The sequence below is a fragment of the Cotesia glomerata genome, linkage group LG3 (assembly GCF_020080835.1).
Source record: "Cotesia glomerata isolate CgM1 linkage group LG3, MPM_Cglom_v2.3, whole genome shotgun sequence".
In the NCBI taxonomy this organism is placed as follows: Eukaryota; Metazoa; Arthropoda; class Insecta; order Hymenoptera; family Braconidae; genus Cotesia; species Cotesia glomerata.
Window position 1 is genome coordinate 28,301,798 of NC_058160.1, and position 18,598 is coordinate 28,320,395.

General features: G+C 28.8%; 3 protein-coding genes across 10 annotated transcripts in view; 1 reads left to right on the plus strand and 2 right to left on the minus strand.

Moving 5' to 3' along the window:
* On the minus strand, positions 1 to 15,559 carry LOC123260605 (protein phosphatase 1 regulatory subunit 12A). Of its 8 annotated transcripts, none has more exons than XM_044721792.1 (23): positions 14,798 to 15,556; positions 13,815 to 14,694; positions 12,350 to 12,480; positions 12,125 to 12,243; positions 11,067 to 11,226; positions 10,838 to 10,982; positions 10,634 to 10,767; positions 10,413 to 10,555; positions 10,069 to 10,203; positions 9,858 to 9,940; positions 9,654 to 9,786; positions 9,394 to 9,502; positions 8,871 to 9,008; positions 8,397 to 8,597; positions 7,425 to 7,553; positions 6,743 to 6,923; positions 6,380 to 6,529; positions 5,457 to 5,640; positions 5,267 to 5,376; positions 4,931 to 5,002; positions 2,689 to 3,015; positions 1,709 to 1,804; positions 39 to 179 (listed from the first exon to the last, which is right to left on the minus strand). In XM_044721792.1, exons 2-22 carry the CDS (start codon positions 14,061 to 14,063, stop codon positions 1,709 to 1,711), a joined length of 3,129 nt encoding a protein of 1,042 aa, XP_044577727.1. In that variant the 5' UTR covers positions 14,064 to 14,694; positions 14,798 to 15,556; the 3' UTR covers positions 39 to 179. The 8 variants fall into 8 exon arrangements, with proteins under 8 accessions (XP_044577728.1, XP_044577727.1, XP_044577725.1 ...); XM_044721790.1 differs by having other exon boundaries at positions 14,768 to 15,556; XM_044721793.1 differs by lacking the exon at positions 1,709 to 1,804 and having other exon boundaries at positions 1 to 179; positions 13,815 to 15,556.
* Positions 14,682 to 18,598, minus strand: part of LOC123260608 (pyruvate dehydrogenase phosphatase regulatory subunit, mitochondrial) — a 20,880-nt gene continuing 16,963 nt past the window's right edge. Inside the window, exon 14 of the transcript XR_006508482.1 lies at positions 14,682 to 14,694. The gene's annotated coding sequence lies outside the window, so the exon portion shown is untranslated. The remainder of the gene's footprint in view (positions 14,695 to 18,598) is intronic.
* The window catches only part of LOC123260604 (CCR4-NOT transcription complex subunit 1), an 11,266-nt gene continuing 9,606 nt past the window's right edge, over positions 16,939 to 18,598 (plus strand). The window contains exons 1-2 of the mRNA XM_044721789.1: positions 16,939 to 17,793; positions 18,201 to 18,413. Coding sequence (XP_044577724.1) covers positions 17,692 to 17,793; positions 18,201 to 18,413 — 315 coding nt within the window. The 5' untranslated portion in view covers positions 16,939 to 17,691. The remainder of the gene's footprint in view (positions 17,794 to 18,200; positions 18,414 to 18,598) is intronic.

The window sequence follows — 18,598 nt, forward strand, 5'->3', positions numbered from 1 at the left end:
TCTTTTGTTAATTAATTAAATTAATTGTTTGTTCATTTAATTAATTAATTTGTATGTTTTTTTTTATTTATTTATTTGTTGACTTGACGATATCATTTCGAAAGTTTGCTAATGACACGTATTAATGCGCCGTTCTCGTCCTTTAGCCTCTGGTTTTCGCACTTCAATTGCTCCATCATCTAAAAGACAAAATTTCAATTAATATATTTTTTATAAAAATAATAACTCTATTAATTATTGTATAATAAATAATTAATAATATTAATATAGCAATATTGAACACGCCCTAGCGGTGTCTCCACTTTAATTATAAGATTTATTGTTTTAAAAAATTTATTAGTGCTAGAGCAACAATATAAACAAGTGATTCTTTCACGCTAATATTTTATTATACTATGGGACGCGTTTATTTTTTAATTTTCTCATTTATTTTATGGATTTAATTGGAGAGTGAACATTCGGGGATTTATAATTAAGTGTTTGAAAAACCATGCCAGTAAATTTTGTAAAACACGTGCATACTATTTATAAAACACAAGTACATGAGTAGAAGTGAGTTTGTTTGTTTTTGTTTAGATTTTTATTTTTAATCTTACTTTATAAAAATAAATAAAATAAAAAGATTTATTTGTTAGTTAATGAATGTTATTGGGAGGAAACCTTGAGGAGTAAGGATAAAATTCATGCTAAAATTATGATATTTTATTTCATAATAATTTAAAAACCGTGATGCGAGGTTCAAAATTAAACTTGTTCATGCGCTTGGCGTGCTGGCTATTGGAAAATTACAACGATAATAAATAATCATTCGCGTAAATATTATCTTTTAGAGGGAGTATTTTCTTTTATCACAGCACACAAGTATAATTAGACTATTTGCTAATTTTTTTTTTTTTTTTTACTTTTTTATACAAATTATTATAACAAATTTACTAAGTGAATTTTTTTTACAACAGAGTAGAGTAATTTTTAATTTAAACAAAAACGTTTCAGCAAAAGTACACAGAAATAACAAGATGACACTGGATATCATCCCAGATTATACTGAGTGAAAAAAAATTTCAGATAGTAGCTAGTATAATCCAGATTACAATGAATATAATCCAGACATCACGCAATATAATCTGGATTTTTATAGCTACTATCTGAAATTTTTTTCACCACAGATATCACCGAGTATAATCACAGATATCACTGAGTATAACCACAGATATCACTGAGTATAATCTGGGATGATATACAGTGTCATCTTGATCTTTTCATATACTAATTAAATTTTGTTTATTATGAAAGAAAAAATTGTCTTGTTTTAAGAATGTATGAGAATTTTAAATATTTAATTATATTAAAAAAAAAAATTTTAAACACAATTAATAGTTTTAATTATTTAAAACAAAAAAGTTATTTACAAAAAATCTTCCATTCAACATTTAAAAAAAAATGATTAATTTTAAAGCAACATATAAGTTTAAAAAAAAATTTAATAAATAATCTCATACATTCTTAGTGAGTAAGTGTAGCACATTATTTAATAAAATTTTAATACTGCATGTAAACAAAGAAAAACTAATTATTAAAAATTAATTAATGAATTAATATATAAGTATGTAATTTAATAATTTACAACTGTTAACGCAATGCTTTTTCTTTTGTGTATTATCTTTTTTTGTTTAAATATTTTTCTTTCTTTTTTTTTTTAATCCTTTACCTATTTAGTAGTATTGGTGAGTTTGGATACGACGCGGGTAAGTGCCCGATTTTCGGCTTTCAATCGCTCATTTTCGGCTTTGAGCTTTTGCAATTGCTGTAATAAATATTTAAAGAGTTAGCCTAAACCTTATTAACCTTTTTTAATAATTAAAATCCCAAGACCATACAAGAGGATAGGAGAAAGTAATTAGATTCTGGGCAGAGACAATCATCTCCAAAAAAAAAAAAACCAACAATAAGATAACTTTTTTTTTTTTTTAAGGATCAATTGTTCAAAAGACTGATAGACTAAGCACTCGCGTAGGTTCGATAGAAAAAGATACGAGCCAGAGTTTGAAAGTAAAAAAATAAATAAATAAAACATAAAAGCAATGCCACGAAGCCCGGTATATTTTCTCCGACATAACTGGTATTAAATAATTTAAAAAAAAAGACAGATAGAGAGAAAGAGAAAAATAAAAGAGAACAAAAACTTGCACCCTTCCTGCACTCCACCGTAGCAGACAAAACAGTCGAAAAACTCGAGCGTGCATCTTAACTATTTTTTATAAAAACAAAATAATTATTTTTGACGTTTACAATTATTATTAATTTAATATTTTTGATCCATTTATCTTAACTATTTTTTATAAAAATAAAATAATTTTTTTTGACGTTTATAATTATTTTTGATCTATTTATCTTAACTATTTTATATAAAAATAAAATAATTATTTTTGACGTTTATAATTATTATTAATTTAATATTTTATTGATCCATTTATATTTGTATACGTAATTAAAAAAATAAAATAAACTCGTTTTGATAAACTGCTTATCTGACTGGTGGAATTAATTAATAATAAATTTGAAGAGCCTCAGAGTAATTAGAAGAGTATCCAAATATAAAGAGATGTCAGACAACAAGTGGAATTTAAAGTAAAGTAGAATACATGTATAATTAATAAAAATGACAATAATAACAAATAAAAAAATTACTTTTAATTCCTCCTCCATCTCCGAGAGCTTTCGTTCCATAGCTCTCCTCTCACGTTTTTCCGCTTCTGAAAGAGTGAGTTTACTCTGTGTGCTCTGTACTTTTTCCAACGAACTTCTAGCCTCTTTAAGCTGCTCATCAGATCGCCGTAATTTTTCCTTCAGCCTTTCATTTTCAGCTTGAGACTCTTCCCAGAGTTTTTTGTAATCAAGCTCGCCATTCTCCGAGTTTGAGGACTTTATTCTGCTGCTCGGAGTCACTGATATGTCTGACGACAGAGATGTTATGGATCCAATCCTACTCGAACGTCCGGATCGTTCATTGCCGCTCTGAAATAAAATAATTACGGGTTAATAAATTTAATATTAACAATCACTCACATTTATTTTCTTACGGCGTATCCTTCAGAGCCAGCCAAACTTTGCAAACTAGAACTTCTAGATCCGATACCCGAGGGCTTAGATGCCTTTGGTCTGTTAAAACTTTCAGCTTTTTTAACGCGTCTATTGTAATTATCTGGAGATTTTTTAGTTGAATTAACACTGGAATTATTTTTGCTGACGGCAGTAATGCTACTGCCAGTACTGTTACGATTGTAATTATAACTAGTTGATGGTACAGCGAGATTTAACGAACTGACAGCTGAATGGGATGGTAAAGTGAGACTCCCATAGCCAGAAGCCGTTCCACCGTAAGTTGTATAAGAAGTTGGATAATTTAAATTATTTATTGAGTTAGTGTACGGATTTTTGTAAAATGACTTTGAAGGTTTATTAATACTATGACTAGGTGAGTTATAATTAGGCGTATTGATACCCAGTAAATTAGAAAAACTACTCTGATTTGATCCAAATAAACCGGTAATACTTCTTGGTCTATTTCTGAATATCGAACTACCATTTGCGGATGCTTGTGCCCGTAAACCAGCTGCGGTTGTAGGTTTAGCTTGAGCCCTTTTTCGGTAAGTTGACATACTTTTGTTTTATATAATTTAATTAAATAATTTTTAACAATACTGACAATTATAAATTTAAATTTAAATTTAATCTTGACCTAATTTTAATTTCATTGACACTAGAACGAATTAACTAAATAAAAATAATTAACAATCATAATTGGTAAAATTCTTAATTTTTGACTCCCGTTCCCGTGGTCCACGGCCACTGACAGCAAGTGTTTGACTGATGGAAGCTAGCCAGCAAAACTCACAGTCATCAGCCATTTTTATTTTTTATTTCTATACCTCTCTCTCTTATGATCATTCTATTAATAGAATTATAAATACAGATTTACTTAAAACATCTAAATTAACAAACGGCTATTTAAAATTCCTTTTCATTCTTAATTAAATTATTTATTAATAACTAAGCTATTGTCACAGCTTAAATCTACCCTGTCAGTTTAGTTAAATCCACGAATTAAATTTAATAATAGAAAAAATAAAAAACTAATCCCGGTAAAAATTATCAACGAATGTCAGAGGTCGATTCAAATGTCAGAGTGTAATTTTAGGTGTCTACAGTTAATGACCATGTCGTTTAAATTTATTTTTAATTGCTACGAGTGTTATATTATTTTTATATCGTTCTTTAGATAACTCCGATAAATACACGCGAGTCTATTGACACGACGAGTCTATAAATAAAAGTAAAAAAAAATAAAAATACAAATAAAGAAAAAAAAAATAAAAATCTGATATTCAGATCCAATCTCGCATCAGATCAACTCGATCCGTCTGTCGATGAAAGCTTAATTTTTTTTTGACACTTGATCCTTTAAAAATCCATATGCATCGTTATTATATTATTTATACATGTGTTAAAAGTGTTTAAAAGCATAAAATAAGTAAAACAAACCAGCAGATTGTTGTATTCTATTTTAAATCGCCGGTATGTAAGAATAGAGGTTAATCTTAAACAGAAGCTGACCTAAAATACGTTTGAGAAGACATCGTGTGGTGTTGTATTAAAGTGTAAAATAGATTTAATGTGATGTATAGTCATTATCATCATCATCATTTGTTTTAATCTGTAAATACACTTTTGTGTGCGAATCAGACATCGAGTCTGCCAATAAATGTTTTTTTTTTAAACAATTTTAAATTTACGCGTTATTATACTTAGAAAATTTTTACTGTTATTAAGAGCGATGACGGCAAGGTGACGATGAGATCATAAATCATTGCAAGCTACTTAAAACTTTAACGAAAAAAAAAAATAAAATTTATTTCAATCATCAACATACTTCTGTGTGATTGGTTTTGGACTCCTCGTAATCACCACCAGCTGAGGTATCTTGTTTATCAGGATCTATTTCCTAAAAAAATATAAATACACATGTAAATAATCAGCAAATGTATTTAACTTAAAATAAAATAACATTCTAGATATTATTAATAGATATTGGGAGTGTGACGTCAAACGAAATAGTGATCTGGTTCGCCTACACGTTTCAAACTCTTTTTTTTTTTTTGGTTTTTTAATTCAGGACCATTTTAAAAACAAACATGCATTAAACCATCAATTTAAATTGATATTATAAATAAAATGTATTATTTGTTAAATAAATAACTGTACTAACATCCATATCCACATGAACAACTCCAGTAGATCTTCTCTTGGGTCTACGTCGCCTTTGAATAACAGCTTGGGTAGCTTGGGCATTTCTACTGTCATTCTCCTTGTCTTGATCTAAAAACAATCATCAATCAAAGGTTTAAATTACCACTCAACTAATTACCTATTAACATTTAATGTTAAATATATATTACCTTTGTCTTCCGGTGATTTTAATGATCGTCTAAGTGGCAAAGTAACTGTTGCATCGGCAGTACTCGTTGCTATTGAGTCTACTGGTGCTGAACTTGGTCGAGGTATACCTGTTCCACCTGAAGGCCTTCGTATGTACGCTGTTGTTGTGTCCGATGACTTATTATTAGCATCTTCCAGCTGGAACTAATAACAGTTTATATATTATATATTTATTTATTTATTCATTTAAACGCCAATCGGCATTATACAACAATTAGTATAGTCCTTAAATTATAAGATATAAATTATAAATTTTTTAAATCTGAAATTTTGCCTCAAAAATTACACAGAAATAAATTTATTTGGTGATGCACAGAAATAACAAGATGACACTGGATATTATCCCAGATTATACTCAGTGATATCTGTGGTCAAAAAAAATTTCAGATAGTAGCTAGAAAAATCCTGATTATACTTCGTGATATCTGGATTATACTCATTGTAATCTGGATTATACTAGCTACTATCTGAAATTTTTTTTCAGATAGTATAATCTGGGATGATATCCAGTGTCATTTTGTTCGTTCCGTATGCCTGGAAAAAATTAAAAATTAAAAAAAAAAATTTTTTTTAAATATTATTTCTAATTTATTTATTCATTTATTCTACACGGAAAGAACAAGATGACACTGGATATCATCCCAGATTATAATGAGCGAAAAAAAATTTCAGATAGCAGCTGGTATAATGTGGATTTTTTTAAGCTATCTAAAAATTTTTTTCACCACAGATATCACTGAGTATAATCTGGGATAATATCCAGTGTCATTTTTTTTTTTTTTTTTTTTTTTTTCGTGTACTGTATATTTATCCTTAAAATAATCATTTATTTATTGAAAAGCAATTTGCTGAGTATTAAAAAAGCACATTAAAAGCTACAAACCTTGCTTCCATTGTCTACCCTCAACCTCCAAGACGGCCGTCTTTCAGGCAAATTCGTTTCTTCAGGTAATTTATTTGTTGTCACGGTTGTTGGCGTTGCTGTTGTTATCGTGGCTATGATTGAAGCTGTTTGGCCAAGAGAAGCTGCTGGCTGGTATTTAAAAAAAAAAAAATAAAAAATAAAATTCATATTGATTTTTTAAAAAAATTTAAATAAATAATTTTAATTTAAAAGTATCATTTTATTGCATTAAAATACTGCAAAGTGTTAATTAAACTGCGGTACTTTATAAGCTATTAATTTTAAATTTAATTACACCAAGTATCAAAACATTTGAATATAAATATGTAAATAGAAATTAACCTGCGGTGTGGATGATGAGGTATCATTAGATTGCTGTTGTTTTTTCTTAACCAACTGCTCAGCACTTTTAATTTCATCCAAAGTAACTCCCTGAGTAGAACGTCGTGTCTCTCGTACACGCTTGGCGTGAGCTTTACGCTGTGTTTCACTCTCTTCATCACGTACAGGTGGTACAAATGATCTAAAAAAAATTTACAAGTGTCATTATATTAATAAATAGTATTAGTAATTAATTAATTAATAAACCTAAAGATAAAAATAAAACAAACAAAACTTTGAAGCATTTTGGTGAAGAAAACGTTGTCCTGTTTAGTTTTCAACCAAAAAAATTAATAAATTAATTATTTAAATATAAATATATTCACAAAGCCAGTATAATTTTCTCGGTACGTGTTTAGATAATTAGTTAGTGTAATTAAATTTATCTACTCAATTTAGTGATCGATTAATTATCGAATGCACAATTATTGAGACAAGATGTAAATTATTAGTTGGATAATTGGAAACAAATCCTCGTTGAATTTTCCTAAATGTTTGGCAAAAAATAAAATAAATAATAAATTATGCCAAAGCAAATAACGATCATGCTGTAAAATAATTGTGATTGGGTAAAAAACACGCGAAATAAAATCACACGATCTTCAAGGTGTATATTATCTTCGACCGTCAAACGAGTACGCACTTGAAGAAATTTTTGAAGATATTTCCTGGGCTGAGTTTCCCACCAGCAGGAGTCGTCGGTGCTGATGTTGTTGTTGTTGAATTGTAAGAGGGAGTTACAATTGCAGAGCTCGTCTCCACCACTTGTACACTGCCCATTTATTATATTTTAATAATATTAAAAGATACACAACACCATACAGTAAAATTTATTAAATAATAATTAAAATTATTCATCCGAAATAATTATTATCTATACTGATATTATTAAGAGGAAAGATTTGACTGTTTGTTTGTTCGTTTATTTGTTTGCATTAAATGGTATCAGGCGTCTTGATCCTCTGACAAAATATCCCAAAAAAAAATATTAAAAGAAAAAAATATCCCCGAGACTAAATATCACACAAAATCTTCACTAATAGAAGGATTTGTTTATAGTTAAAAATATTTTTTAATATTTAACAAATCATTTATTAAAGACCACTTTTTAGTCCTTAATAAATATTTTTTAATATTTAAAAAGATTTATTAATATTTAATAAATGAATATCAGATTTATTAAATACAAACAAATCATTTTAAATACTAAGAAATATTTGTTTAATACTAAAAAGTGGTCTCTAATAAATGATTTGTTAACTATTAACAAATATTTTTTGGTACAAATAAATCCTTTTATCATATATGATAAAAGGGCACACAATACGGTAACAAGCTTGTAATTGTTTTATTAAAAAATTTAATTATTTAAGATATTTTGTCGGGAATATTTTGTCGGAGGATCAAGAATCATGGAACTCATTAAATAGGCTCTGAAATTATTGAACCCATTTGAAAAATTCTTTCACTATTGGGAAGTTACACTACCCCCGGATGACATAGGCTATATTATATTATAATTAATTTTAAAACCTTTCTTAAATACCCGTGCGAAGCCGGGGCGGATTGCTAATATTAAATAAATAAATAAAAAATTATTGATCATCATACGAACCTACGAATTTGATTTCCTGGTACAGGACTTGTCGTTGTGGTAGTAGTTGTGGAGGTAGAACTTGTTGGAGTTGAACCAGTAGTTGAGGATATCGGCAATACTGGTGAGGACAGAAACTTATTTGTCAAAGATGTTGGAGATGATGCATTACCCTCTTGTGGTACTCGTGACAATTCCAAATTAAGTTTTACTTCTTTGCGTCTAAATAATTAAAAAAAAAAAAAAAAAAAAAAAAAAAGTAGCGATAGTGAGTATAGTTAATAAATCAGTAATTAATTGAATAATTGGAGCTAGAAATACTTGATTGAATTGGTGATAAAAATAAATAAATAAAGTAGCTTGATGAATCATTTGTTACAAGGCGACTCTAATGAAGCACTAAGGCAAATGTGTGTTACTCGATTTAATTGTCGCTTATAGCATTAAAAATAAAATGAAATAAATAATATATAATTTTGATACATGCTCATGTACCTGTGAGTTTCGCGTAAAGACGCAGAACGCGCGGTCGAAGTGTTGGTGAGGGTAGGAGTAACTGGATTGCAGCGATGGAGTGTAGGGCAGGAAGATGCCTTGATGCGAGCTCGCAATGCCAGATACTGCTCATAGAACCTGCGTAACATGCATCATGCCATGCGTACTGCTATGCTCTAATACTTTTTTTTTATATATGTATGTACATGTTTAATGTATAATTAAATAATAAAAATAATATTAAATTAAATGATAATAAAAAATATTCAACTAATTACTAATTACTAATATGACTAATGACTGATTAAAATAATAATATTACTGAGTACTTTGGCAAATGATAACTGCTATGCAAAACAAATATTTAGCTCTATATAAATTCACTCTTTGGTTACTGATAACAAAAAAAAAAAAAAAATGTAATGAATGAATGAAGCAAAAAAAAAAATTTCTTTTGATAAATTTATCAGCAAAACAATTAAAAATATTTGTGTTAATTATAATATTTATTAATTTTACGTACTTTTCGTCTGTCTCAAAACTATGAGTTCTTCGTAAAACAACTTCTGAATCTGTATTCTGGTTTAGTTTATTTGAGATAAGCGGTGTTTTTTTCTCTTTATCTTCTATTTCTGCAGAAAAAAATTTTTTAATAAATAATAGTGCGTAATAAATAATAAATAATCAATAATAAATGATCAATAATAAATAATCAATAATAAATAATAAATAATAAATAATAGTGAATAAAATTTTTAATTAAAATTACACTATAATTATTACCTTTAGTTGAAGCTACTGAATTAGTCGGTTCATTTTCCTGTATTCGACTTCTAAATGAACCTGATCGTCTCCACGACGGTATTGTATCTTCATCAGTATTCTCAGTCTGTTGTTTTGGTGGTAAAATTGGCGCCTTAAGTAATTATAAATCCCAAGTTATTACATAATTATTATATTAAATTTTAATAGATTAGTTTAAATTACCTGATTAGGAACTTTATTTATTTCTGGAACGTTGACTGGACTAAGTGTTCCACTGTCGTCTTTATTAGCTCTATTTTTCTTTTCTATAAATTTAAAAATCCCATTAACAACCCGTAATAATTACACTTTATAACTATAAATAATAATATTAATAATAATAATAAATTTAATATGCAATAAAATATATTCACAAATTCAACTTTAGGCTTACCATCGTCAGTAACACCTAAAAATTGATCTGACTTATTAGAATAATTACTCGACGATGATGATGTTTGTGAATCTGAGCTACTCTCAGAATCATTATCACCATCGCTATCTTCAATATCTGTTTCTTCTCCACTTTCTATCCACGCAGCATGCATATCAAATGCAATGTTAATTATTCATTTAATGTTATAATACAATCAACAGTTGTTAATGATACTGACACAATACATTACTTCAAATAATATTACAACCACAATCTTTAATTTAAACTTCAACTAACTATTATGTTGAATTACATTACAGTATGATGTAAAAAAAAAAAAAAAAAAAAATTGACACACTCACCGACGTCACTATTCGTGTCAGCACTTGTGTCGTCTTTATCCGAATGTATTTCCAATTCAACTTTAATTACTTTATTTGGAGTTTCTTCTTCAAAGGTCTCCATTCCCTCATTGACGACTGTGTTCTCAATTGTAGGTGATATTCTATACAAAAAAAAATATTATAAAATAAAAATAAAAAGCATACATACATACATACGACTGTATGAAAAATATAATAACCGTTTCTTTGGTATCGGGAGTTGTTTTTGATTATTTAATAACGGATGATCTTTTAATATTATCTGTTGCTTTTTCTTTAATTCCTCCAAGGCCTTGAGAATATCGGTGTCGGCTACATCAAACGCCGTTTGACCCTATTTAATAATATTTATCTCTATAAATAAATGACTTATCAATCAATTAATAAAATTAATAAAAACTTACAGAAAAATTTTTAATATCCATATCACAATAATTTTCAACAAGAAGTTTACACGCCTCTAGTTGACCCCAGTGGGCTGCACCGTGTAACGGCGTCCACCCATCGTAATCTTGAGCGTTAACATCACACCTAGCTTGCAATAAAATACTAAAAAAAAAATATAAATACTTAATTAATTAATACTTATTCCACTGTAATTTAAAATAAAATTTAATTAAATAAATAAATTACTTCATGACTTTGATGTAGCCTTTGGCAGCAGCTACATGAAGTGCCGTAGCACCAGTCCGAGGATGAACGGCGTCTTTTCCAGGAGATCCAGCTTTCCAGGCTTTAGCGTCACTCAGCATCGACCTTTCTTCTTCAGTGCGCGCTAGATCACAATCTATACCTAAAATATTCTCACAATTAATTTACTATACTCATTAATTACATTATAGATAATTGACAATTATTTAACTAATAAAAATTTCACATTAAGGGGCCATTCATTAATTACGTAAGGAAAATTACGTAAGGTCCACTCTTCTAAATTAATTCCGGTATAATCCCAAGTTTCTAAAAGTTGAAAATCGGTAACGTTAGACTCTAATAAATTTATTTAAAAAATTAATAACATCACAAATTTTTTAAGTCACGGGTTTCGGGATTATTTTTGATACTATTATTATAACTTATAAAATTATCAAATAAAAAAAATAATTTTAATGGAAGTATTGCTATAAAAGTCTACGAAAAGGGCCAATGATAATTTTTAACCCGATAATTACTCTTAGGGGCATTCATTAATTACGTAAGGACAATTTTGGTGACTTTTGACCCCCCTACCCCCATGTAAGATTTTATCTTGATCTTCTAAATAATAAACTGTTATGTTAGGAAAGGATCAGTTTCACTAAAATTTACAGGTCAACGTGGATCTATCATTTTTATTCTTTAACAAGTAATAATGTTTTTTATTTTTTAAATAATAAAAATACGATAATACACGGAAAAATTTACTATAATTTTTTCTATAGAACCAAACATGGATAACAATAAAAACATATGAAATTTTAATGAGTTATTTTTTTTTTCAATGGCAATAAAAATTATTTAAAAATAAAAATTTGACTGTACACTTTAAAATTATGAAAACTATTTGGAAAAATGGAATTAGATTTTTAATATTGAATTTTGATTTACGAAATATTACGTAAGAATTTATTTCACCCCCCTTCTCCCCAACATAAGGACATGTAGAGATTTTCTTAACCCCCCGCTTACGTAATTAATGAATGACCCCTTACCTGCTTTATTGATATGTTGCTGAAGTAAATCTTCCATTTCATCGCTCTCCGCGATGTCAAGGGCAAGTTCACCGTCATTATTTACAGCTGCTAAATTACATCCTTGTTCAATTAAATATCTGTAAAAAAAAAAAAAAAAAAATTATAATAAATGAATAATTAAAATACTTGCGTAGATTGGGTGTAAAAAAATAAAATAAAAATAAACAAAATATTTTCACGTACTTGGCGATTGATATGAATCCGCACGATGCCGTTGCGTGCAGCGGAGTCCAGCCTTCATTGTCACCGCGATTAATGTCTGCGCCTTGTTCAACCAAAAATTCCACCATGTCCAAGTCATCATCGATGCATGCCTATAAAACAATAGCCGTTGATTATAAGGTTACATATATATATATATATATATATATATATATGCGTAATACGTATATATATATAATTTAAAAATACTTTATTTGATACATTATAAATATATATACATATATATGTAAATGTAAAAGTATATATGGACATTTATATATAGAATATTGGTAGTATTTTAGTCAGAAATAGCACACGTGAATCACTCATGTTCGCAAGCTGCAAATAAAAAAATAATATGTATATATTTTAAACTTAAAATTATCTATTCCCTCATTCACAAAGTTTGTTGGATAATATAACATGTTTAAGTCTCGCCAAAAAAATAAACTATCTAATGTAGTGTAGAGTAGTGTAAAAGAAGTAGTAGAAAAGTATAAGTATAAGAAGATGATGATGAAGAAGAGGCAGGAGAAGAAAGAGAAGAAGACTGACAAAGAACGTAGACACATGTACAACCAGGGCTTGTGACTCCTAATAGTTAAGGACTATAAATAGAGCTTTAGGTACACACCATTTCTCATCTCTATCATAAACTCAAAATTTTTACCGCAGAATTTACTGATTTAATGGTTTGGCTATGACATAATGTCAAGTGCAGATTATATAATCCTCAATATGATTAAACATACCGAGAAAAAAATCCAGCAATGATAAAATATAAATGTTATATTATTAATTCTCGTTGTTATTCTGGGTATAATTCTTAAAATTATTCCAATCAACAACTCTATTCCGTGATGATGTATTTATTTTTAGCTTTAATCAACGTTTTAAATAATCATAAGTCATGAGCACAAGAGCGGTATCAAAATACCGATTGTCATAACGGCTCTCTAGCTTTGATAAATTATTTTATTCAATAATAAATATTCATTAATATTAATTAAATTCATTAATGTGTCTTTAGAGAGTTGTTGGCTGATTAATAAATAAATAAATAAATAAATAAATAAATAATGAATGTTAGATAAGAGAGCAAAAAGTATATTACTCTGTAGAGTATTATATTAGTGTTTAAGTATATGAAGGAAAATGATCGTGACAGCCGTGTACACATTGGGATAAATATCTGGCGGATCTGGTGCTGAAATTAGACAGCTGGAGTAGGTACTGAGTCGGCCATCTTGCAGAGATGCCGACAGAAGACTTAGCTGCTCCAACAACTTAATAGAACCATCAATGGTTAATAATTACTTTCATTTAATAACCTTGGTCTCACCTATGTAACTATGAGCTACGATCAAATCACTGGCATTATAAATCATTTAGCAAAATAAATAAATAAATAAATAAATAAATAAATAAATAGGGCAATTAGTCATACCTGATGGAGCGCAGTAAGGCCATCGACATTGCCAGTGTTGATATCCGCCCCCTTTTGCAACAATCTAACGACCTCTTCCTTGTCGCCAGCAGCACATGCTGCTAGGAACACGCAATCGGCCGAGAACTTGATCTTTCGCGCGATTTGTCTTGGCTGGGCCGGTTCTCTATTAGTCTCTGATTGTTCCCACCGTTTAAGCTGCTCGGCCCTCTTGAACAGAGCCGAGTTAGATCTCGTCTCCAGAGACATATTACTGCTATTTAAATTTCAATTAAAGTAACTTTAAATTAACTTTAATTTCTCTAATTTACAAAACCTTTTAACTCGTATTGCTCTCAATGAGAACGTCTAGACACCAATCTAAATCACCACCGGCCGAAGACTAATAATCCCACACTCAGACTCTCCGGGTCTCTCTACCTGGAGTTAACTTTATTTTTATCCATCAATCAATCATTGGGCAATCAAAAATTCCGATAAAACTTGTCCAATTTCCATCCCTACAATTATTATTACATTAAATTATAATCCAATATTATCTACCTAGATGATATTCCAACAGAAACACTGACGATACACTTGCTTGTTGAATTAGCACTGATGAACCATTAGCACTATACTAGACAACACTGAACCTCAGGGTGATCCACAGTAACTCGGTGCAATCCTCGGCCATTGATTTATCGCTTTTTTTAGTGATACTTAGTGATTCCATTAAATAAATAAAATAACGTTTACGCTTATGACGATACTTGCGGTAATGACGTTGATGATGATGATGCTGGTGGGAGGGGTGGGGTCTCGAGTGTTATCCTTTCCTGGATGACAATTAACAACACCAGTAACAAGATCTGTCCGTGCAGAAGGTATCGAACTAAAACTAAAATATTATTAAGAGGTAGAGAGTTAAGTACTTTTATTTAGCGAGAGATAAGATGCTACAGCAGTAGTACGTGCTGCCTTGGTCTGTCTGGCTGGCTCACTCTCTTATTTTTCGTTGTAGTTGTAGTTGCAGGCCGTCTTAGTTGGCTGACGGCTATTCTTGGTCGACCGACCCTAGTCCGTACCCGTACCAACCAACCAACCAACCAATACACCACCCGTATCTCTCACTCTCGGACTCAGCAACTGGATGGTAAGCAACTCTGGCTCCGAATTCAATTCGAGCAGCTCTCAGTCCGAAATTTACTCCAACTACTTAATTTTTGTCAACTCGAGATTGAGGAGAGCCAGCTAGTTTGAGAGAGCACCCGAGTGGAAGTTCTCACTGGTCAGAGACCGACGAGTTGTAGCGTTTTTTGGTGTCTTGTGTATACAGCCAGTTTTTTGCCCACTAGATTTAATACACTTGCACACACATATATTTAACTTACAATACAATACAATGCATACAACTTACAACTACACACTACTGGTTGTTGGTTGTGTTGCTGGGACTACTCGGGCACTCTGGCTCTGGCTCTGGCTCTGGTGCTCTGACTGGTGACTGGTGACTACTCTAATATAACACTAATCAAGAATCAACACAATCTTCAATTCCCATTGGCCGCGCCATTTTTACATCTTATTCAATTTTAATAATTATCTTTCATTTATTATTATTGTTATTATTTGAGTTGTTCTCTCTGTTACACATTATTCTTCATATTACTCGTTGTAATAATACATTGTATTGTTGACTTATTGTCAATGATTACATTTATCATAAAAATGTTTCTGCCATTTTGATTTTCAACTGATAACCATATTTTTTATATATCGATTACACTTATTTTAATACTTTTTTATCTTCTCCTTGAAACACTATCGATTATTATTATAATCGAATTGTTGACAGTCGATTGAGTATTCGGTTTACTTCAAGCTCTTTATTTTACCGGCAAATTTAAAAAAATTAAAATTTTTTTTTAATCAGCTGATCCAAAAATTAAAATGATACTAAAGTTATCCGACGTTTTTAATTTTTTGATTTTTTTTTTAATAATTAAATTAGAACGAAAAAATATTTTTAAAAAATTGCACTTACAGTTTTTCAAGTTTTTAACAAATGACAATTTTTTTTTCTTTTTTTTTTGTAGTCATTTTTTCAATAAAAAAATTCTTTTTAATTTTTTAATGTCGGCTAACTTAATTTTCATAAATTAAAAAATATTTTACAAGTTTTCAAATTTTTTTAAACTTACTTATATAATTATTACAAAAAAAAATTCCAACTGTCAAAATTTTATAACCATTGATAAAAAAATGAAAATTAATTTAGCAGATATTTAATAATTTGTAGAATTTTTTTAACAAATAAATTATGGTAAAAAAATATGATATTAGAGTTAGCTGTCACTTGACCATTTTTTAATTTTATTTAACAAAAAAATTTGTTCCGAAAAAATTTTTTTTAAAAATTGCATTTTTAATTTACTAAATTTTCTAAATGTCAATTTTTTTTTCTTAATTTTTTATCCAGCAATTTATTTATTAGAAAAATTCTTAAAATTATTAAATATCTGCTAAATTAATTTTCATAAAAAAATGAGAAAAAAAAATTGACATGTAGAAGTTTTAAAAAATTATAAACACAATTTTTCAAAAATAATTTTCCAAAAAAAATTTATTAAATAAAATTAAAAAATTATCAAGTGGCTGTTAACTTTAATGATTTTTTTTTTATTAATTAAAAATTAGAACTAAAAAACTATTTTTAAAAAATTCCACGTATAACTTTTAAAATTTTATTCATGTAAAAATTTTTGTTCTAATTTTTTTAAAATTATTTTTCAATAAAATAAATTATAAAAATTTTCAAATATCAGCTAATTTAATTTTCATTTAAAGTTAGCTGTCACTTGAACATTTTTTAATTTTATTAAACAAAAAAAATTTGTTCTGAAAAATTGTATTTTTAATTTATTAAATGTTCTATATGTCAATTTTTTTTTCTTATTTTTTTATGCAGTAATTTATTTATTAGAAAAATTATTAAATATCTGCTAAATTAATTATTGATGAAAATTATCAAAATTCAAAATATCTTTAAGCCTTAAATTTAATGATTCAATAAAAACCTAGAGGGCGGTATAAAGAACAAAAAGAGAAAAACGCGCAGCCTGGTGGTGAAGTTTAAAAATAAACCCCTGTAATGGCGGCTGTTGTTCGACACCACATCGTGTGTGACGTTACAATTTTGAACATTTATAAAAAGATAGTTATAATAAATAATAAAAATAAATAATCTTAAATAAAAATAACAATCGTTTAATTAATTAGATGTAAATATTTATTTAAAGCTAGTGCGGTAATAAAAATAATAATTTCATTGTGACGCCGTTAGCGGGATTTGGGTGCTAGTGGGGGTTAAACTCGTCGGGGGGGAAATAAAAAACTAACCAATCGGTTTCTGCGTATAGCCAAGAGCCGTACGAGACTGAGTGACAAAAATCCAACGGACAACAGTCTTAATAACAGTCATAAAAATAAAAAAGACATTGAGATTTTGCAAGTAGACTTTTGTTGGGTAGTGTGATTTTTTTTTCAACCAAAATTATTCTCTGGTTAGATTCTTTTTGATCACCACCATTGTTCCGCCTATTTGCATCCGCATTATTACTATTATTATTATTTTTATTATAAATATAATTGTAATTATTAATTTAGTCAGTGTAGTTAAGTAATCATAATAATAATATTGTATTGAAGTGATTCGCAATGACGTTATAGTGTGAAAATAATAAATCTAAATATCGATCCCGATGTTGGTCGTAGGATTGTGCAAATGTAGTTTTCATGGTTATAAAGTGGATAGAAACTGGAGAAGAAACTGGTTGTGGTTACCCAAGAAAGCTTCAAATACGTTTGAAGCTTTCGAGGTCGGATTAATGGAACTATGAACCTGGACTCGTTATCTTTTACTTTAACACAAATAAATTATTTAATTGTAAATTTAAATAAGAAAAATTATCGCGATAGTACCGAGGAAATATCAATCGTAAGTTTTTCTCAACAATATTTTTTATTATTACCCTGAAGTAGTTATTTTAACAATAGCTCTTTATTAGTTTTATCAGTATCGGAAGTTTAGCTCGTCTTCCGTTGCACCAGACATTTTTTTACCATATGTTTGATGCCTGTAGAGGTTATTCAAGCCAAAATTTAATGGCCATGTTTAATCTTACTTCCGGTTTTATTTACTCAGCTTTTTATGCTCCCTAAAATTAATTCAGACAAACATTCTAACGTTAAATTTTTAATTATTTTTTTTCTCTGTAATAATTAACTTTTATAACAAATGATAGTCGAATTAACTTGCACCGTAAAAACAAAGGCTTGATTTATTATTTACATAAATTAGTATGTTTATATTTATATTAATAAAAAAATATTTTAATGTCTTAGTTAGTACGGTGGAAAGGTCTAGAGGCAGACAGACATTTGTTGCGCTGTTTGTTCTCGCACATTGACTTTTCTACAGGAGAAACGCCAAACACTAGCTCCAAGGATTATTATCAAGTTCAATTGCTCAAACAAGAGTGTACAAATATTCTTGGAAAACCTTCGTTGGTCTCAAATCTCTGTTACGCTATTGACCATCCTCTCCATCATCAAAAGGTAAGGAAGACGGCTGCCCAATTTCAAAACACATTAACTGACAATTTAAAAATTTTTCTTAAAAAAAAAAAAAAAAACGTTTGCGCGCCAAATTGATAAGAAATTAAATTTATAAATAGAAAATACTTTAATATAAATATCTTGAAGAAAAAATACTTGAAATTAAAGTTTAAAAGTTATAAAAA

What these genes read in the sequence shown, in the direction of transcription:
- LOC123260605 (XM_044721792.1), bottom strand. Translation starts at nt 14,063, where the DNA reads ATGTCTCTGGAGACGAGATCTAACTCGGCTCTGTTCAAGAGGGCCGAG. An exon ending in GCAACATATCAATAAAGCAG is followed by an intron (nt 11,227 to 12,124) that starts GTAAGGGGTCAT and finishes AGAATATTTTAG; the next exon opens with GTATAGATTGTGATCTAGCG. An exon ending in CCAAAACCAATCACACAGAA is followed by an intron (nt 3,016 to 4,930) that starts GTATGTTGATGA and finishes ATTTTATTTCAG; the next exon opens with AGCGGCAATGAACGATCCGG.